The following is a 22,048-nucleotide window of genomic DNA, read 5'->3' as shown; positions in this document are numbered from 1 at the left end:
GGGCTTCCAGATGTGTGTCCAAATCGACTGTGTAGCGATCCCTGTTGCGAATGGGTCTCCAGAGCAGACGGCTGGTGATTGCACCCGTACTCGCAAGGGCTCATCGTTAAAAAAAAAAAAAAAAAAAAACGGCTGCCATTTGCACAGGAGTACCAACATTGGACTTGCACTGACTGGCAAAGGGTTGCCTTCCCCGATGAATCTTGATTTTGAGCTCCATCAAACCACTGAGAACAGGGGGGGCTAAAGGGTCTCCCGTACGAAGAAAGACTGAGCAAATTGCAGCTCTACACTCTCGAGGAGCGTAGGGAGAGGGGAGACATGATTGAGACATTTAAGTACATCACGGGACGGGTAGAGGTGGAAGATGATATCTTTCTTCTCAGGGGACCCTCGACCACAAGAGGACATCCGCTCAAGCTCAGGGGAGGGAAGTTTCGTGGAGACACCAGGAAATACTTCTTCACGGAGAGAGTGATTGAGCATTGGAACGAGCTTCCAGTGCAGGTGGTCGAGGCACGCAGCATCTCAGACTTCAAGAACAAATGGGATACCTATGTGGGATCCCTACGAGGTCATGCCAAGGGTTAGGGTCACTAGGACTGAATGAGCGGGTCAGTAGAGTGACAGTATAATTACAATTATTCTTTAGGGGGTCAGTAGATTTAAGAGGGTGGGTAAATAGTGTGGGCAGACTTGATGGGCTATGGCCCTTATCTGCCGTCATCTTTCTATGTTTCTATGTAAACCCCCAGCAACCATTCTTGAATGTACACAAGCTGGTGGCTGCAGCATTATGGTCTGAGAAATGTTTCTTGGTATGGTCTGGGTCCCTACATACCAGTTGGTACTCTCAACCGATATGGGTATCTCTTTATCCTTGCCGATCAAGTACACCTATGGCCGATGTGATCTTTCAACAGGCCAATGTGACATATCATACCACCAGAATTGATCGGAGTGGTTCGCAGAGCACGACCAAGACTTTTGGCTACTTCCCTGGTGTCCGAATTCCCCAGACCTTAGCCCAATTGAGCACATTTGGGAGTACCTCCATCGACATGTTCGACTGGATCCACCACCACGCACCCATCGGCAACTTCGGACGCACCGCTGTTTGCATGGCTCCACGCACCTCTAGCAACTACCCAGTATCTTATTGAGTCATTGCCACAGCGTCTGGCTGCCGTCCGTGCTGGCAGAGGCAGTTATTCTGGATATTAGCAGATGGTCATAATAATGTGACTCGACCATGTTGTCTGGAATAACTTTCTAGTCCAGCTGCGTAATTTGGGCTCTTTCCAATTATTTCAAAAACATTTGAAAACGTAGCTATTTTCAAAAATGTAAATTCCGCTGTTCTCTATATAACCACTAATTCGTATTATATTTTCCTTTCTTAACTCTTGTAAACCGTGTCTGTCCTCATAGAGAAGATTCGGTATATAAGCTTAAGGTTTAGTTTAGTTCACTGAATGCCATTCCAGACCAGTTTAAAACAGAAGCAGCGTACAGGTTTACCTTGGAGAATAACTTGGGCGGGCACTGATGCGCAATCTGTTTAGAAAAGTGATCGCTAATCTCGCATCCTGTATGGACAATTTCAGCATAGGTATTTCATTTTTTGCATAATCGCAGCTAAAATCTGCATTAATATGTTTGTTCTATTAACATTTGATATCTCGCTTAAACATATTACAGATCTAAGCGGTTTACAATATAATATAACTAGTCTTTAAGCCCGTTACATTAACGGGTGCTAGAATAGATGTCTGTCTGTCTTTCTTTCTGTCTCTCTGTCTCCTTAGCCGTTGTCTGTCCGTCTTTCTTTCTCGCTCCTTGGCCGCTGTCTGTCTGTCTCTCTGGCCCCCCGAGAAAACTAAGATTGCTGCCTGCCCCCCAGCACACCTCTCCCCCTCCCTGTGCAGCGGTAGCAGCCAGACGCCTCGCAGCATCTCAAAGGACACCCTCCTGCCTTTGCTCTCACTGCTGCACGCACCGCAAGCCGCCACACACGCCGCAAATGATACACGGCACGGAAGCACAAATCACGGCGGCAGGGATCACGCTGTTTCAACTGCGCATGCGCGGGCAAGGGTTTTATTATAGAGGATTAGGTACTTAGAACTTCCCTATCTGTCCCGAAGGCTGTGTTCTTCTACAAGTCCTAAAACATTACGTGGGCAAAACGCAATGGCGTTTCCTTAAATGCTGCAGCCGGATGCAGGCTTTTCAACTGGATCTGAAACAGGCACATATTACGCTAGCTAATAAAAATTTCCTCTACACTTAAAAAAATACATTTTCATCCTGTACTTCATCTGCAATCTGTCCCTTTTAACTGCACCCATACAATGCATCTTTGACAGACTTTCGAGACCTTCAGGGTGAAAATGTGTAGAAAGCAAAAAAAATTAAAAAAGAGATGTGTTTGGATACTCAGTACACTGCACCATCTTTATTCAGCTCTATATTGGCCTGTATGTATGTCTTTAAAAATGTGTTATAAAAATGATTTTTAATAAGTGTTTTGGTGGATAAAGAAATGTTCACAGAGACAGATGCTTTAAAAGCTTTGCATAGATGGCCTTTATCTGAATTGGAGCATAACAATCTGTGGCGACAGTGTATATCGACCTCTCCGCAGCCTTCGATGTCGTTCACCACGACATCCTAATCTTCCAACTCTCCGAAATAGGCATAAGCTCCACTGTCCTAGATTGGTTCTCGAAATTCCTACGCTTCCGCTCCTACACCGTTAACACAAACGGTACCTCATCCCCCCCCCCCCCCTCCGGAAGCCGAAATGTGGAGTCCCGCAAGGCTCACCCCTCTCCCCAATCCTTTTCAACATCTACATGTCCTCTCTGAAACTCCTTCATCTATCCCCCCTAGAAACTCTCTACTCCTACGCTGATGACATCCTCATCCTCCTCGAGACCGACTCGAACCTCTTTAACCTCACTGAAAACATATCCTCGTGTATTACGAACCTCCAATCCTGGGCCCAATCTGTACAAATGAAACTAAATGAGTCCAAAACAAAACTACTTTTGGGTTGGCCCTATTTCAGACCATTTACCCTCCTCCATCCCACTACCTTCCGGCCCCACTCTCCAGCTTGAGTTTTCAAGCAAAGTCCTAGGCTTCATCTTAGACTCCTCTCTCTCCTTCAGTGATCACCTCAACTCCCTGGTAAAAAAAATGCTTCTTTAGCCTCCATATGTTGAGGAAAGTAAGATCCTGCTTTCATCATTCTCATTTCGCCATCCTCGTTCAATCCACCATCCTCTCCAGACTGGACTACTGCAACTCCATCTATATAAGCCTAACTAAGAAAAACCTCCACAGACTTCAGCTAATTCAGAACGCCGCGGCCAAGCTTATTTTCGCAAAAGGCAAGTTTGATCACGTCTCCCCACTCCTCTCCAAGCTTCACTGGCTCCCAGTATACTCCAGAGTCCTCTATAAATGTGCCTGCTTAGCCTTCAAGATTCTACATGGCATCCTTCCCCCCCGTTATCCCACTCCTTTGGAATTCCTCTAACCCACTCTCCTCTAGATCCTTCCAAAAACTGAAACTATCTTTCCCATCTACAAAAGGTATATCCCGCGCAGGAAAACTTGGAACATCCCTCCCCTTTAGAGCCACAGAACTCTGGAACAACCTCTCATCCCCGCTCAGAAATGTTAGCTCCTTCCAATCCTTCCGTAAACACCTGAAAACTTGGCTCTTTTCAAAAATCTAATCACCCCCCGTTCTCTAGTACCCTGTTCCCTCCCTATCTTCTCAGTCCCTCTCCTATATCCATCTTTGTAGTTCCTTTCCTCTCAACCTCTGTAAACCGTGCCGAGCTCTGCGCTTGCGGAGATGATGCGGTATACAAACCTAAGGTTTAGTTTAGTTTAGTATACTCTTCCAGTCACCGTATGTTCAGTATAACAATCAAATATAATCGGGGCTGGACAAAGTGCCGGGTTTTGAAAAGCCGTCCGGATGCCTGGACATGCTCTCTAAAAAGAGGACCTGTCCAGGTAAATCCGGACGTCTGGTAACCCTATGTGTACATTGGTGACGGGACTAAATCGCGCGAGACAACAGCGCGCCGACAACTGAGTGCAAGGTTGACGGCGCGCCGAAGAAAAGCACTATTTTAAAGGGCTCAGACGGGGGGTGTGGGGGGGGAAACCCCCCCACTTTACATAACAGACATTGCGCTGGCGTTGTGGGGGATTTGGGGGGTTGTAACCCCCCACATTATACTGTAAACTGAACTTTTTCCCTAAAATACAGGCAAAAAGTTTGGTTTCAAGTATAATGTGGGGGGTTACAACCCCCCACAACGCCAGCGCGATGTCTGTTAAGTAAAATAGGGAGGTTCCCCACCAACACCCCCCGTCGGAACCCTTTAAAATAGTGCTTTTCTTCAGCGCGCCGTCAACCTTGCGCTCAGTTGTCGGCGCGCCATTGTCTCGCACGATTTTGTCCATGAACCGTGTGCATTAGAAGTATTGCAGAGTGAGAGAGAGGAGATGGAAGAGGAGAGTGCATTACATTACATTAGAGACTTCTATTCCGCCAATACCTCGCAGTTCTAGGCGGATTACAAACAAAGATAACAGGACATTTCTAGGAAAATTACAAATTAGGTTGCTGTTTACATGGTTGAGACTTTGATGGGAAATTTAGAGAGGGGATAGTCATGGAGGGTTCATAGACAAAAGCGTGCGACGACAAAGGCGCGCAGACAACTGAGCGCAAGGCGGAAGCGCACCGAAGAAAAACAGTATTTTAAGGGGCTCCGACAGGGGGTGTTGGTGGGGAACCTCCCCCCCCACACTTTACTTAAAAGAGATTGCGCTAGCATTGTGGGGGGGTTTGGGGAGATTGTAACCCCCCTCATTTACTGGAAACTTAACTTTTTCCCTCTTTTTTTAGGGAAAAAGTGAAGTTTTCAGTATAATATGGAGGATTACAACCCCCCAAACCCTCCCAATGCCGGCGTGATCTCTGTTAAATAAAGTGGGGGGGTTCCCCCCCACACACCCCGTCGGAGCCCTTTAAAATACTGTTTTTCTTTGGCGCGCTTCCGCCTTGCGCTCAGTTGTCTGCGCTGGGTTGTTGGCGCGCGCTTTTGATCTGTCACCGTCATGGAGGGTGGCAAGACAAATGCATGAAGATAACTCAGCGCAAGACAATTGCGTGAAATGACAACTTAGCTCAGGACAATTGCGCTATAAAGTCCTGCACGCTATTGTTTTGCGCTATAATGACTTGCGCGCTATTGTCTTACGCTATAAAGTCCTGCGCGCTATTGTCTTGTGCTATAAAGACTTGCGCGCATCTGACCGCACGCATTTGTCTTGCGCGCTAACGACTATGAACCGTCATGGAGAGGTGTTAGGATTTCTTGATAAATTTTTTGGAATAACAGGGTTTTGATTTCTTTCCAAAATGATTTGAGGTCGGTCGTTGTTGTCGGCATGTTTGGAGAGGAGGTGATCAAGTTTCGCTGCTTGCGTTGCTAGTAGGTTGTCGTACATCTTCTTGCGCTGTGTACCTTTGGGTGGGTGGGTGGGTAAATGGGGTCTGAGTGAGAGCAAGTCATTGGGGATGTCGTTGCTGATTCTTCGTGCCTGTGCAAATTCTGCAATGTGCAGTAGCGCTGAATGGTGTCAGGTCAAAAGCGCGCCTGGACAAAGGCATGCCCAGACAATTGAGCGCAGCGCGCACCACCGCGCCGCTCTAAATTACTGTTTTTAGCGCTCTGACGGGGGGTGTGGGGGGGGGAACCCCCCCTTTACTTAATAGACATCGCACCGCGTTGTGGGGGGGGTGTGGGGGGTTGTAACCCCCCACATTTTACTGAAAACTTCACTTTTTCCCTGTTTTTAGGGAAAAAGTTCAGTTTACAGTAAAATGTGGAGGGTTACAAACCCCCCATAACGCCGGCGCGGTCTATTAAGTAAACTGGAGGGGTTCCCCAACAAAACCCCCCGTCGGAGCCCCTAAAAATTGTAATTTATAGCGGTGCGGCGGCGCGCACTGCGCTCAATTGTCGGTGCGCGCTTTTGTCTTTCGCGCCGTTGTCTATGAACCGCGCTGAATTCTCCTCGGAGTAGGACTCCGAAGGCAGGTAAACGAACGTAACCAGTTCAAGGTGGTCAGTTTTCAGACAGTTGTTTCACCAGGATAAATGGCATAATAGATCAGTGTTTTACGTTGGAGTAGGAGATGAGGCAGCCAGGAGTCGGGTGGGCAACCATGGTCCTCGAGGCCCACAACCCAGCTAGGTTTTCAACATTTTACTGAGACTTTGTAACATGGTATTAAAATCTTAGAAACTTCAGATTCTGAGCAAATGGAAGTTGCTACACTCTTTGTACAATTGGCACTGGACTCTGATAGAGACTGGTTATTAAAAATTTTCTTTAGATTTAAAGATAAATTATTCCTGAAACAAAAAATAAGAATGTACCCAGATGTTTCTAGAATAACCCCCAAAAAAGAGGAAACAGTTTCTTCTCTTAGGACCTCAGGTCTTGACGCTGGGAGCTACATTTTTTTAAAGATTTCCTTGTAAATGTTATATTAATTATCAAGGAGCTAAATATATTTTCTTTCAGTCTTCACATCTGTTAAGATTTATAACTAGTAAAAATGTGATTTCTGGGAGCCCCTCTGTGGATGTACAGGAGGAAGGCTCATGAATAGATTCTGGGTGGTAATCAGAGGTGGTGTTTTTTTTCCCCTTATTTACTTTTTCTGATTTTGATAAATGTCCGACTTTTTTATGCTTGCTCCCTCATATATTGTAGACTAATTAACAGAACAAATGAAAATGTTTTCCTCTTTTATTAATTTTTGATATTTCTTGTAGTATTTGAATTTATTTCTGTTTATTTCTAATAGTTATGATCAAGAATATGTAATATTGAAATGCCAATAAAGAATTAGTAACATGGTATTAAGATTCCAGGAAGGGAAGGGAGATGTCACTGGAGGTCGCAACCGAAGAGCCCCTCTAATGAACTGGGTGAGAGGCCAGAGAGTCTCTTTCCCCACCGACGGATGCCCCTTCCTGACGCAATTTGGATGGGAAGCTTTTCAAAACCCGGATAGTGTGCTGGGTTTTGAAAAGCCGTCTGGATCCCTGGACATGTCCTCGAAAAGGAGGACGTCTCTGGGGAAATCCAGACATCTGATAACACTACTTAATCCTCCATTGCCTTGGGTACAAAATAAATACCTGTATATACATTAACCACTTTGAATTCTACTGTATACTATTTAAAACTATAAAGGGAGACAGCCCAACCTACCTAAACGACCGCCTCATCCAAACCACCTCTATCAGGCATAGAACCCCCCCCCCCCCGTTCACTTACCCCCCAATCAAAGAAGTAAAACGGAAAAAACTATAGAACGGACTACTGGCCACTCAGGCAGCAAAGATAGACAACCAAGTCTCCAACCTATTGACAACAACCCCAGACTACAAGATGTTCAGAAAGGAAATAAAAACTATACTCTTCAAGAAATCCCTTAATAAAGCTTAATACCATCCCCTCCCTAACCCCAGATCCTACTTTTCCCTCTCTTGGAAACCTTCTCTGATCTAACGTTGTAACCCTTCTTCCATAACTCTTTTTGTAATCCGCTTTGAACCGAAAGGTAATGGCGGAATAGAAATCTGTAATGTAATGTAAGCACAAAAAGGTGGTATACAAGTCCCATTCCCTTTCCTAATGTAACTGGTGTATTTACAGATCTGACCATCATGGCTGAAGGAAAAGGACTGAAAAACGTTTCCGAGTCGCAGAGTGCAAACAAGGACTCTGAAGCTGCAACGACCCAAGCTGGCGACAGCTCCATGTTTAATGTAAAGATCCAGATACCGGGAGCAGATGTTCTTGATATCCAAGTGAGAACTTCATCAAGGTCACAGTGTCTGTCTGTGTTCAGCTGATGATAGATGCCAAGGTTATCGAAGGCGGTGGGGTACCAGTTCTTAGGGGCTTTTAAACAAATCTAGGCCAATACGGAAACTCCAGATACAAATGCAAAGCTGTGCATTTTGTTCAGTTTGGAGCCTGAGTGATTGCAGCACATATCTGGGGTTATTCTGTAATGGAGGGGGGGGGCTCTTTTAAGGGAGCCTAACGCCTTGCAGTCAAAATCTATTCTTTAATGGCCGCTGGGTGTTTGAGTTCCATTCTACAGTTCTATCATAACCCAGTGCAGTTTATATGTATGTGGCCACAGTTACATTATACCAGCCATGTTGCTACTATTTGGGTTTTTGCTAGGTACTTGCCATCTGGATTGGCCACCATGAAGACAGGATACTAGGCACGAAGGACCATAGGTTTGATCCACTATGGCTATTCTTATGTGAGCCAAGTATAGGACAATCAAGCTGTTGTGACATCACTGAGGTTGGCTCTTAGGCATTGGTAGAATGAGGCATTATGACATCACAATATCAGCTTAAGAATGTTGCTACTGTTTGGGTTTCTGCCAGGAACTTGTGACATGGATTGGCCACCGTGAAGGCAGGATGCTGGGCTTATATGGACCATTGGTCTGAGCCAATAAGGCTATTAAGTAAAGTCTGAAAGGGGGGGAGGTTGTAATTGATAGAATTCTGCAAGTTACATGCATAAGTGGCAGCCCTTTCTGTGCCTCTGCCATGTTTCACCCATGTGAACGCTCCCCTCGCATTTACACACTGTGCCACTTGACGCACGCTCTTACAGAACAGCATAGACCAGTGATGTAGCCATGGGTGGGCTTGGGCTCGCTCAAAATTGTGGTGCCCTCGTTAAAGCTGGCAGAGATCCCCAAACTTCATCAACAAAGATGGCTGCCTCCAGTGGCCAGAACACTCCATACTCTCTGCAGCTTGCACTCTGTGGACTGCCACAATGCCAGTCCGTCCACCCCCCCCCCCTGCCATGCATGCTCAGGGTGGGGGGAACAGCATGGCATGGGGTAGCAGTGGCACAAAGAGAGTACAGGAATGTTCAGGCTGCTGGAGGGGCCATCATCAGCCTTTGGAGCTTGTGGATCCCCCACCAGCTCAGGTATTTTTGGTAGAGATGGGAGGAAAGCAGTGACAAGGAAAAATTGTGTACGCACCCAAAATGGTACATCTTGCTGCTCCAGTGACTTAGGCACCCTGCTTATGCTTTTATGTACTTAAATGTACGCTTACCTGTAAAAATGCAGGTGGCATATAACTCATGTGCCCAGTTATTAGAACTACCCTTAATATGTCTGGAGGGAATGGATGCTTTTTGGAAAATTCACTGCATTCTGATGTATGGCTCGTGTGTAGGGTTGCCAGATGTCCGGGAAAACTCGGACATGTCCTCTTTTTAGAGGACTGTCTGGATGGACTTTCCAAAACCTGCTAGTTTGTCTAGGTTTTGGAAAGCCCCGTCTGGAGGTCCTCTGAGCTCGTGCAGATGATGCTGCATGCTCGGAGGCCCACTGGATGCGGCCCAGAGGTCAGGAAAGAAGAGATGAAGCTTTGTGGGAGTGGGGCTGGAGGTGGAATGGGGCGGGGCCATACATCCGGGATGTGACATAGCTAAATATGGTAACGTGTGTGGCATTAGGTGTCTCCAAAGGAGCTGGTGCAGGAGATCATTCAGGTTCTGATGGAGCATGAGGACTCCTGCCACCGGACCTGCTTCTCCCTACAGCACGAGGGCAACGTCCTGGACAACTTTGCAGAGCTGAGATCCATGGAAGGTCTGAAGGATGGTTCCACACTAAAAGTGATTGAAGGTGAGATGGATTAACGCTGTGTTGAGTCCTTGGCAAACGTACACTTATGGCCCCCTGTTCACTTCTTCTCCTCTTCCCCCCTCTGCCTCCTGTAGAGCCAAATTCCATCTTTAATCCCACCCCCCACCCACCAAGAACTTTTATTCATGGCTTTTCCCCACTCTCTCCCAGGCAACCCTCCTCCTGAGGTCATGGTGAATGAGTGCCAGGGCATAATGGAGAATGCGCTTGTATAGGGTTACCAGACGTTTGGATATCCCCGGACATGTCTCCAGCCCAGAATCCAGGGGCAACTCTGCAGCCTCTGAGTTTAGATAGATTTAAGCCATAATTGGTTTATTCTGGCTCTAAGGTTTTCCTATCTGTCAGGTTTACCGTCCTTGGGCAGGAGACTTGGCATATCTCATGACTTTGAGTCCTAGAGGTTTGCCTAAGTCAAAAATGGGCAACTTGGCTTCTGTAGAGCCAACATGGCTTCTGCAAGGGAAGATCGTGCCAAACAAATTTACTGCACTTCTTTGAGGGGGTAAACAGCCAGTTGGACAAAGGGGAACCTGTAGACATCATTTACCTTGACTTCCAAAAGGCCTTTGACAAGGTACCCCATGAGCGGTTACTTAGGAAGCTGTGGAACCACGGGGTGGAAGGGGACGTACACAGATGGGTCAAACACTGGTTGGCAGGCAGGAGACAGAGGGTTGGAGTGAAGGGTCACTACTCGGGCTGGAGGAAAGTCACGAGCGGAGTTCCGCAGGGGTCTGTACTTGGACCGCTGCTGTTCAATGTATTTATTAATGACCTGGAAACGGGGACGAAATGTGAAGTTATAAAATTTGCGGATGACACTAAACTCTGTAGAAGGGTCAGAACTACGGAAGAGTGTGAGGACCTACAAAGGGACCTAAGCAAACTGGAGGAGTGGGCGAATAAATGGCAGATGAAATTCAATGTAGGGAAATGCAAGGTCATGCATATAGGGAGAAAGAACCCGATGTTCAGCTACCAAATGGGGGGATTAGTATTAGAGGGAAGTAACCTTGAAAGAGATTTGGGTGTACTGGTGGATACAACAATGAAGTCAACGGCGCAATGCGCAGCAGCCGCGAAGAAGGCAAACAGAATGTTGGGTATTATTAAAAATGGTATTACGACCAGAACAAAAGAAGTCATCCTGCCGTTGTATCGGGCAATGGTGCGCCCGCACCTGGAGTACTGTGTTCAGTATTGGTCACCGCACCTTAAGAAGGATATGGCAATACTTGAGAGGGTCCAGAGGAGAGCGACACGAATGATTAAGGGCATGGAAAACCTTTCATACACAGAAAGACTGGAGAAGCTGGAGCTCTTCTCCCTGGAAAAGCGGAGACTCAGAGGAGACATGATAGAGACCTACAAGATCATGAAGGGCATAGAGAGAGTGGAGAGAGACAGATTCTTCAAACTTTCAAAACATAAAAGAACAAGAGGGCATTCGGAAAAATTGGAAGGGGATAGATTCAAAACAAATGCTAGGAAGTTTTTCTTTACTCAGCGGGTGGTGGAGACTTGGAATGCGCTTCCAGAGGATGTAATAGGGCAGAGTACGGTACTGGGGTTTAAGAAAGGATTGGACAATTTCCTGTTGGAAAAGGGGATAGAGGGGTATAGATAGAGGATTATTATGCAGGTCCTGGACCTGTTGGGCCGCCACGTGAGCGGACTGCTGGGCACGATGGACCTCAGGTCTGACCCGGCAGAGGCATTGCTTATGTATCTTATGTATCTTATGTAACTTGCAACCTGCCGCTGAATTTTATGTAGCCTCTGTGACCTTGGGAAGCACAGTCTTCAGAGAGAAGGGAGGGGAGCCACAAATTCCATGGCACCTCCTCTACCCTGCCCCCCCCCCCCCTTATTTTCCTTCCCTGTCTCCCTCACCTCCCCCAGGATGGTGAATCTACAGTTGCCATAAGAGGCATAGCACGGCTGACTGATGCAAGGCCTTGAGCATCTATGCATGCTCAAGGCCTGTTGGCTTCCACCCCTCTGGAACAGAAAGTTTGGAGAGGGCAGGAACAGGCAGGCCTTGAGTATGAACAACAACTCGGGATGCCATGCCAGCCAACCATGTGACTTGCCATCGTGGGGGAGCGAGATAAGGAATTAAAACAGCTTAAAGGGAAGGGAAAGGGGAAGGAGAGAGATGCAGCCCGCTAGGGATAGCACAACCGTTCGTGCAGCCCTCTGTGAATAAAGATTGCCCATCTCTGGTCTAGGATGTGTAGGCATTAATCGGCTCCTAGTTGCACGGCATTAAACAATTTCAGGAGGACAGGATTTTTTAAGAGAGAAGCTTTTTGACTCTCATTTGCAAATCCTTGACAGCAGAATATTGTGTAATGCGGAACTATGTACAACTTATGTAGATCCTGGTTTTCCTTTCTCCTATGCTATGCTCTGGTCTGGTTTTTCATTTAAAGGGCCAGTAAGTCACTTTAACCCTCCATTGTGAGCTCACTATGGACAGAGAAAGTACCTCTATGTAATAATGAAACTGCTTGGTTGTACTACAGAAAAGATGGTATATCAAGATGCCTAATGATATAAAAATGCCCAGTGCTAGGTACGTGTTAGAAAACTGATTGTGGTTTTAATTTATATGGGTGCTTTTCTTTTAGATGAGTGACCAGCATTGTTACTGTGTACTTTGAGATACAACTCTGAGCTGTAAAGTGCAACTATTAAATTTACAGCTGGACCTGTGTCTTTCTGGTCACAGTGGCGGGGGCACAGCCTGAAGCTTTCTAGTGCCCAGATGTCTGGGAAAACCTGGACATGTCCTGTTTAGAGGATTGTCCGGGTGCCTGAAGGGATTTCCAAGAACCCGTCAGTTTGTCCAGGTTTTGGAAGTCCCCCGAGCTTGGGGCCGTGCCCTGGAGGACCTCTGCGCAGGCGCGGATGTTGACGCACTGACATCATTCGCAGGCACACATGCGCACGTTGTCATTGTGACGACATCCGTGCGTACGCAGACGCGGCCCTGAGCGTGGGAAAGGAGACCAGAGGTTTGTGTGGGGGCAGGGCTGGGGACAAAATGGGGCGGAGCCAGATGTCCTCTTCCTCTTAAAAAAAAAAAAAAAAAATCTGTCAACCCTAGCAATGTGTCTAGTGGCCCTGAACACTAGGGTTATGCATCTGAACTTAACCTGCAAGTTGCTTGAACTCCGCCTCCTGCCCCCTCAGTCTTTTTCTGCAAGCAGATTGCTCAGAAGTGTTTCTGCTCTGTTCTGCGGTTTTATTATTTTCAGGTATTTTTTTCTAAGTGTTTGGTTGGCGGTTCTGTACCCAGAAGTTCCTACTAATTGGGACCTCTGCCCAGGAGAAGATGCAGACTCGCGTGGCAGAAATCTGCTTCTAGAAGGATCAGTTCTCGGATGCCTAGCTAGCCAGCCTGCTTTTGTATTTTTTGCGCTCGGGTGTCGAACCCTGTGTAGCTGCTTGCATCCCTGATTTATCAGGAGCTTGAGCGAAGGCTGTTTGGCTCCATCCCTGCTTGGCAGGGCTTAATAGTGGGCTAGCTGTGTGCTCCTCGCCCTCTTGGCGGCACAAGGTTTAACGGGGATTGAGGCTCAGACTGGTCCAACTAACAGCCCGAAGACCAAGTTCATTTGGTGAACCTGTGAGGCAGAGTTCTCCATTTATCCTAGTTGCATTCCTAAGCTGAAGCAGGAAGCACATGGCACAGTGAGTAAGGCTATTATATAGCCTACGGGAAAAATTGGTGGTGGTGGTGGTTTCCCAAAATTTAAAGATTTCGGCAGCCAGAGCCAAGGTCTCCCACCTTTAAAACTCCTTTTCCTGCAATTTTCTTTTACTTCAGGGACATCCCCACAATTTTATTGGTAGCGGCCATCTTGGATTTTAAATGGTCTTTTTTTTCTAAAGCCTCCATTTGCCTCAAAACCCCTCGATTTTACTTAACATTGGCAGGGATGGACCCCTCAGGCCTTCTACCCTATATCATGCCAATGTTGCCCTGGATGGCTGGCCAAAGGGCATCCATGTCCTGCATGTGAGGGAGGGGTGGGAGCCTTGGGCTCAGCCTCTTCTGAGTCCTCCATGGCTGGGAATCTGCAGGAGGTGCCTCCCTTCCAGACCTCTTTGTACATTCTATGGCAGAGCTCATTTGCAGGCTCTCTCAGCTGTGCACGTAGCAGGAGTGGAAAATGTGCAGGCTATCTTTCTCAGTCAATAGACTCTCGACCCAGGAGAATGGTCTCTGTTCATACAGGCTTTCAACTCCATTGTTCAGTAGTAGGGGTGCCTACAGATGGGTCTGATGTCCTTGGCGGTAAACACAAAGGCAGACCACTTTTATAGCTGAAGATACGAGCCCGGAAGCATGGGGTTGGACATGTTAGTCCAACCATGGCCAGAGAAAGGACTCTTTGTATGTGTTTCCCCTGTGGCTCATTCGCAGGATTGTGAGTCATCTGGGGTTGGTAGTCCTAGTGGTGCCCAATTGATAGCAGACCATGGTATGCGGATTTAGTTCACCTCCAGAGGGATGAAGGCCTCGGTCTGCTGATCCAAATTGATCTTTTCACTCAAGGACTGAACCTTATCGAGAATCTAGAATGCTTTGGGCTTATGGCATGGCTCTTGAGTGGGCAGCCTCAATGAGCAAGGGTTACTCAGACATGGCCGTTTCTACTGTGCTTAAAGCTAAGAAGCTGTTGATGGTAGCAGCTGGCCCGGACCTTTTCTCTGACGCCAGAATTGATGTCGGGGGAAGACTTGTGGGCTCGATTGCACGTTACCGGCCCTTCCCTTCCTTTCCTGTGGCGGCGAGTGGGTAAGAGAGCAGTAGCGGCAGGGGGTGGTGGTGGTCACATGTAGCAGCAGAACGCTGGGGGGGCGGGGGGGGGGGGCGGAGGAGTATTTGACTTTATGGAGCGAAAAATACAGTACTTGAATGTTATAATAATTTATAGTTTATTTGCTTAGTACAACAAAACATATATAATAAAATCTATATACAATTGCACAGGTACACAGATCATAACGCCGTATAACATAAATAATACAATCATAGTTCTTTCCACCCTATCAACTTCAATACAGTGGTTACACATTTTCTCCTTCAACCTGTACTATTCTTCTGGATACTTCATATGATAAGATAAGTACCACTTCAACAATTTTTGAAACAACAATATTCTCTTGTTTCCGAATAAAAGATTGAAACCTGTTCCATTCCTCAGGCTCCTAGCGAGAAATAACCTCTGATCTCACTGACTGTAGCCTTAGCTCTATCCTCGTTGGAACTGACAAATCATTGAGTGGCCGAGCGTAATTTTGAAAGTGAAGCATAAGGAGAGACGCAATTCACAAGATATCGGTAATGTTTGTTACAGAGCAGAACAGAATTGTAGTGCCAGATTTTTCCCACAGTGCTACTTGATTGCTTTTGTACAAACAGAGGAGCAGCTCCATGGGAAGGAGGCGGAGTTTAAAAAAATGATTGACAGCACTCTGCAAGCAACTTGTGGGTGCAGATGCATAAGCTTAGCGTTCAGGACTACTGGGCACATCTATAAGAAAGAAGATTATCAAGGTAAGAGCCTAATCTTTCTTTAGGATTAGCTGATATGACTGCATGATTCATGCTTTGGCTGGAGGGAAAATCTCCTCTCTGAGAAATGTCTTATGATGATGGATGACTTGCTTTCTTACATTCCAGAGCAGTACAACATCAGGGAAGCACGAATTCATATCCGCCATTTCCGAGACCTACTGAAGAGCCTGGACCCTACTGACGCGTACAATGGTGTGGATTGCAACTCGCTGTCTTTTCTAAGTGTGGTCTCAGAGGGAGACATTGCAGGTATAGTACTGAGGGAGAGGGAAAATTATTGGTTTCAAATTTTAAAATAAATTTGGAATACTAGATATGGAGTTCAGTCATAGCATCTTGCTGAGGATAAATTTGATTTTCTTCTCTGTGATCATGGAGAACAAATGTTAAAGGTGTAGAATATTCTGGAAAAGACATGATAAAAAGCCATGCGCTATAAAAATCAAAGACACTGGCCTCGGCATTGGGTTTTATAGCCAGAATCCCCCTCATTTTATAATCTAAGGGCCTGATTCTCTAAAAGTGCGTCCCGATTTTAGGCAGCTGTAGGCGTCCTACAACTGTCTAATCAGCCAATCGGGATGCACGTTTTTAAAAAAAAAAATGCTCCCCAGGCAGGCCTGAAGGTGCCTCCGGGAGCCTAGGGAGACCCGCAAGATGCCTAAGCTCGTCTAAGGGCCTTGGGCGGGCCTTAGGCGGTCCTACGCGTCTCCCTAGTAGATGAGAAGCTTAAAATGTAGGCCAGCAAAATGCTGGTCTACATTGTAAGTAGACGCGGCCGCTATACTTATCGTGGCAAGGGATCTCTCTGCCGCTATAAGTATAGAGGTTCGCGGCCTGTCCGATCGCTGGGAGGAGGGTGCCCAATCCCTCCTGCCCGAAGACTCACCCTCCCGACACTACCAACCGCCCCCCCGACATTACCGATCTCCCCCTCCCCCCACCCCCGACAATATCGGTCGCTGGCAGGAGGGTGCCCAATCCCTCCTGCCCGAAGACGCACCCCCCCCCCCTGGCGCTAACAACCCCCACTCCACCAAACCTGTTCTTACAGATGGGTCTTGCACGTCGAGCAAGCAGGCACGCCTCGTCGAAATGAGGCAGGCACGCCCCTTCCCGGCCCATCCCGCCGAAGCCTAAGGCCTGATTGGCCCAGGCTCTAGAAGCCTGGACCAATCAGGCCTTAGGCATAGCGGGTCCGCCCATCCCTACTAAGTCTAAGGTCTGATTGGCCAATCAGACCTTAGACTTAGTAGTAGTAGTAGTAGTAGACTTAGCTTTCTTTCTGGCACTTCTTTCTGCCTAAGCGGGGACAGGAAGCAGTAGCAGAGGAGGAACTTCTGGGTTGCCAAATTCAGTATGTTTACTTCAGTCACGCTGCAGACAGCTTGGAAAGTTACAGCATTGCCGGGTGAACAAACATTGGATCCCACAAGGGAGGTGGTTAAGTAGGGAGGACTCTGAATAGGTGGGGGTGTATGGAAGGAGGGCTCCAGATAAGTGTGCGAGATGCTTAGGGGGATACTGGATGTCCGGTTTCCCCGGACAAAAGTTATAAAATTAAAAAGCTGCCCAGACTCCCTCCACAGTCCTCAATCTGGTAATCCTAGATCTGGTAACCTCCAACTCAAACCCTTTGCAGGGCCACATTTTGAATTTGTAGTTACTTGGAGGGCCTCAGAAAAAAATACAGTGGTACCTTGGATTATGAGCATAATCCGTTCCAGGAGCATGCTCGTAATCCAAAATGCTCGTTTATCAAAGCGAGTTTCCCCATAGGAAATAATGGAAACTTGCTTTGATACGTTCCTCCCCCCCCCCCCGAGGCCAGGGCGCTGCTCCCCCCTCCCCCCACACGTGATTTGGCACCCCCCGTGAGAACAGGCACCCCCCATCCGACCAACTTTAACTCACCCCCCCCCTTTGGCACCGGTGCCGCTTGAAGATCTTCTTCCCAGTCACTGCCGGCTTTGAGCATGCATCTCAGCGAGAGGGAGAATTAGAAGGGCTTGAGCATGCACAGATGCATGCTCAAAGCCGGCAGAGACTGGGAAGAAGATCTTGATGCAGCACCGGCACTTGTGGGCTGCGTGCCGGTGCCAAAGGGGGGGTGAGTTAAAGTTGGGCGGGCGGGGGGTTCCTGTTCTCACGGAGGGGGGGAGGGGTGCCGATTCGAGCGGGAGGGGGCCCTTTGTGAGCGGGGGGGAGCGATGCCGGTTATCGGGGGGTGCTCGCAAATTGAGTCAACACTCGGTTTGCGAGACGTTTTGCGAGAATGTTTTGCTAGTCTTGCAAAACACTCGCAAACTGGGTTACTCGCAAACCGAGGTTTGACTGTAGTTAATGTCTTATTATAGAAATGACAATTTTGCATGAGATAAAACTCTTTATAGTTTATAAATCTTTCCTTTTGGCTAAGTCTTAATAATAAAGAGACATATGATCAAGAAACTGTTTTATTTTACTTTTGTGATTATGATAAAATACTGATGGCCTCAAAATAGCACCTGGCGAGCTGCATGTAGCCCCCGGACCGCAAGTTTGAGGCCACTGCCCTAGATGGAATCACAGAACTGTTAGTACGTTTTAAAAGAAGTAGATATTCTGTTCGTCAAGCTTTGGAAACTTGATATACTGAGAGGTTTTATGCATCTTAGGTTTGTTGAGCAGTCACGGAGGTCCAGTAGCCCCGAAGAAATGGTTCTGTACCACTAAATGTTGGCTGGAACGTGAAGGACCTGTGTTGAGCAAATTAGTTTTTGTTTGGGGAGGGGTCACGGGTCACCACCCCTTAATAAGCAAAAAGTTTTTTTTTTTTTTTTTTTTTTTAATGCCAATGTCTGGATGGGTACAGCTAAAAGCACATTGGCTCACCTGTGATCTGAGGCTTTTACTTTCGTCTGTGTAGGCGCCCAGCAGGGAAAGTGATATTTGTTTTAAGTGGGGAGAAGTTGGCGCTCCAGTGTGAACCCCAGAATTCATTGACCCAACAGCTCGGTGGCATCGAAGACTTTTTTGTGACTGTGTCAAGGTTGAAGGAGGACACTTTGGTCTGGATTCACTAACCTGCCCGATCGGGCCCAATCCGGGCAGGTCCGCCGAATTCAGTAAACGTGAACATGCAGATGAGGGCGATCGGAGGAACGGCCCTATCTGCCTACACGGCTCGCGCATGTGCGATCGGTGCGCATGCGCAGACCGCGTAAGCCGTGACTTTTTTTTTTTTTTTAAACTTTAAACTTTTGCAGCCCATGTGTTTAACCCGCTTCGGGTTGCACAAGCAGTCGGGGCAGATGTGTTCGGGGCAGGCAGGCATGTTCGGGGCCTGACTCTCCTGCTTCCATGCGGCGGCGGCAGCTTCTTCCCTTCAGTGCGAGCCCGTGGGTTTAAAGTGGAGCTGCACAGGAAGCAGGAAGTGACATAAGCAAAGGCGGGACAAGGTAGAGGGAAGCCTTCTGAGCCAGAGCCAGCAGAGATTTTTTTTTTTTCTGCGGGTTCTGGCAAAACTGAATCGCCGCAGGAGCTGGGGACGCTTGCAAGGTATTCTGGGAAGAGACAAGTTGAGAGGCAGGAGGGCAGATGCTGGGATGCCACATAGTAGAAAAGAGAAAGATGTTGGATGGGTGTAAAAAAAACCCCAAATATTTTTTTTTCTATCTCTGTAAGGGTGTGTGTGTGTGTAAGGGTCCATCCTAGTTAACTGTGGGCCCATCCAAAATACTGGGTCTGGCTACTGGTGTGGTGTTGATCCATAGAATGGCATTCAGATCTAATTTCTAGCTTTTGTTTTAGAGCGGACTTGCCACGAAAACAATGGGAAGAAGAAAAAACGCTTATTTACGGAGCAAGAGCTGGACTCCATTGATTGCTCCCCTCCAGAATATATCCTCCCAGGATCCACAGAACGACCCCTCTCACCACTACAGCCACTGGGTGCCGAATGCAAGGTATGCCAGAAGGAGTAGTGATGAACTTTACTCGTACACTCAAAAGGTTTCATTATATTCAAGTTTTCTTGAAGTCAAGAATGATGGAGCCCTTTAGGCCAAACTCCAAAGGACCCATCTTGTGAATTAAATATTGTCTTTAGATTCTGGTGACTTCCCATCTCTTACTTTTGGAGGGTGTTTGGTTTGGTTTTTTTTTTTTTTTTTTAAGACAAATGCAGTTTCTCTGGGGTCTTTTGCTTTCAGGGTTCGTAGGGGGAAGGTGGGGGTGCAGATTGACTTAGTTGTTATTGAATACAAAACTGAACATTGTTATCTCATAGGAGGCTGTTGAACAAACTTGAAGGGCTAAAGTTAGGACCCAAAGTGGTGAACTGGGTCAGAAACTGGCTGTCGGACAGACGCCAGAGGGTGGTGGTTAATGGAAGTCGCTCGAAGGAAGGAAAGGTGGCTAGTGGAGTCCCTCAGGGTTCGGTGCTGGGGCCAATCCTGTTCAATATGTATGTAAGTGACATTGCTGAAGGGTTAGAAGGAAAAGTGTGCCTTTTTGCAGATGATACCAAGATTTGTAACAGAGTAGACACCGAAGAGGGAGTGGAGAATATGAAAAAGGATCTGCAAAAGTTAGAGGAATGGTCTAATGCCTGGCAACTAAAATTCAATGCAAACAAATGCAGAGTAATGCATTTGGGGGTTAATAATAGGAAGGAACCGTATATGCTGGGAGGAGAGAAGCTGATATGCACGGACGGGGAGAGGGACCTTGGGGTGATAGTGTCCGAAGATCTAAAGGCGAAAAAACAGTGTGACAAGGCAGTGGCTGCTGCCAGAAGGATGCTGGGCTGTATAAAGAGAGGCGTAGTCAGTAGAAGGAAGAAGGTGTTGATGCCCCTGTACAGGTCATTGGTGAGGCCCCACTTGGAGTATTGTGTTCAGTTTTGGAGACCGTATCTGGCGAAAGACGTAAGAAGACTTGAGGCGGTCCAGAGGAGGGCGACGAAAATGATAGGAGGCTTGCGCCAGAAGACGTATGAGGAGAGACTGGAAGCCCTGAATATGTATACCCTAGAGGAAAGGAGAGACAGGGGAGATATGATTCAGACGTTCAAATACTTGAAGGGTATTAACGTAGAACAAAATCTTTTCCAGAAAAAGGAAAATGGTAAAACCAGAGGACATAATTTGAGGTTGAGGGGTGGTAGATTCAGGGGCAATGTTAGGAAATTCTACTTTACGGAGAGGGTGGTGGATGCCTGGAATGCGCTCCCGAGAGAGGTGGTGGAGAGGAAAATGGTGATGGAGTTCAAAGAAGCGTGGGATGAACACAGAAGATTTAGAATCAGAAAATAATAGTAAATATTGAACTAAGGCCAGTACTGGGCAGACTTGCACGGTTTGTGTCTGTATATGGCCGTTTGGTGGAGGATGGGCAGGGGAGGGCTTCAATGGCTGGGAGGGTGTAGATGGGCTGGAGTAAGTCTTAACAGAGATTTCGGCAGTTGGAACCCAAGCTCAGTACTGGGTAAAGCTTTGGATTCTTGCACAGAAATAGCTAAGAAGAAAAAATTTAATTTAAAAAAAAAAAAAATTTAAATTGAATCAGGTTGGGCAGACTGGATGGACCATTCGGGTCTTTATCTGCCTTCATCTACTATGTTACTATGTTATCTCTATTCCGGGGAGAGTGTGGCGCAGTGGTTAAAGCTACAGCCTCAGCACCCTGAGGTTGGGGGTTCAAACCCACGCTGCTCCTTATGACCCTGGGCAAGTCACTTAATCCCCCATTGCCCCAGGTACATTAGATAGATTGTGAGCCCACCGGGACAGAGAGGAAAAAATGCTTGAGTACTTGAATAAATTCATGTAAACTGTTCTGAGCTCCCCTGGGAGAATAGTATAGAAAATTGAATAAATACAGAAAAATATTCTGTTATTGCCAATGTTATCTATGACTCTATTGTATGTTCTCCATCAACATCCTTTCTTCTAAAAAGGGAAATGGAAGGGAGGGAGGGCTGTGGGTGGGCTGTAGTAGTCTTTGATATCATGCTGATGTTCTTCTGTTTTGAGTTGCATGGAATTTCTTTGAAAATTTATAAAAATGATTTAAACATAAAGCCAAATGCAAATAGGGATGGAGGTGTTGGTAGATCCTAAACAATTTTCAAAGGACTGTGTTATAAGAATATAAGAACATAAGAATAGTCTTACTGGGTCAGACCAATGGTCCATCAAGCCTAGTAGCCCATTCTCATGGTGGCCAATCCAGGTCACTAGTACCTGGCCAAAACCCAAGATGCAGCAATATTGCATGCTACCGATCCAGAGCAAGCAATGGCTTCCCCCATGTCTTCCTCAATAACAGACTATTGACTTTTCCTCCAGGAACTTGTCCAAACCTTTCTTAAAACCAGCTATGCTATCCACTCTTACCACAACCTCTGGCAATGCGTTCCAGACCTTAACTATTCTCTGAGTGAAAAAAAATTTCCTCCTATTGGTTTTAAAAGTATTTCCCCGTAACTTCATCGAGTGTCCCCTAGTCTTTGTAATTTTTGACGGAGTGAAAAATTCATCCACTTGTACCCTTTCTACTCCTCTTAGGATTTTGTAGATTTTAATCATATCTCCCCTCAACCATCTCTTTTCCAAGCTGAAGAACCCTAACCATTTTAGTCTTTCCTCATA

At 46.9% G+C, this 22,048-nt stretch overlaps 1 protein-coding gene across 3 annotated transcripts in view; it reads left to right on the top strand.

Moving 5' to 3' along the window:
* LOC117365748 (clustered mitochondria protein homolog) overlaps positions 1-22,048 on the top strand; it is a 116,153-nt gene that overhangs the window by 5,109 nt on the left and 88,996 nt on the right. For 2 of the 3 annotated variants that reach the window (XM_033956521.1, XM_033956520.1), the window contains exons 2-5: positions 7,771-7,925; positions 9,625-9,796; positions 15,519-15,662; positions 19,206-19,360. In XM_033956521.1, coding sequence (XP_033812412.1) covers positions 7,771-7,925; positions 9,625-9,796; positions 15,519-15,662; positions 19,206-19,360 — 626 coding nt within the window. The remainder of the gene's footprint in view (positions 1-7,770; positions 7,926-9,624; positions 9,797-15,518; positions 15,663-19,205; positions 19,361-22,048) is intronic. The other variant, XM_033956523.1, reaches the window with a different exon arrangement.

The sequence above is a fragment of the Geotrypetes seraphini genome, chromosome 8 (assembly GCF_902459505.1).
Source record: "Geotrypetes seraphini chromosome 8, aGeoSer1.1, whole genome shotgun sequence".
NCBI classification, from domain to species: Eukaryota; Metazoa; Chordata; class Amphibia; order Gymnophiona; family Dermophiidae; genus Geotrypetes; species Geotrypetes seraphini.
The sequence above is the reverse complement of the archived record's forward strand: the minus strand, read 5'-3'. Positions and strand labels throughout refer to the sequence as shown.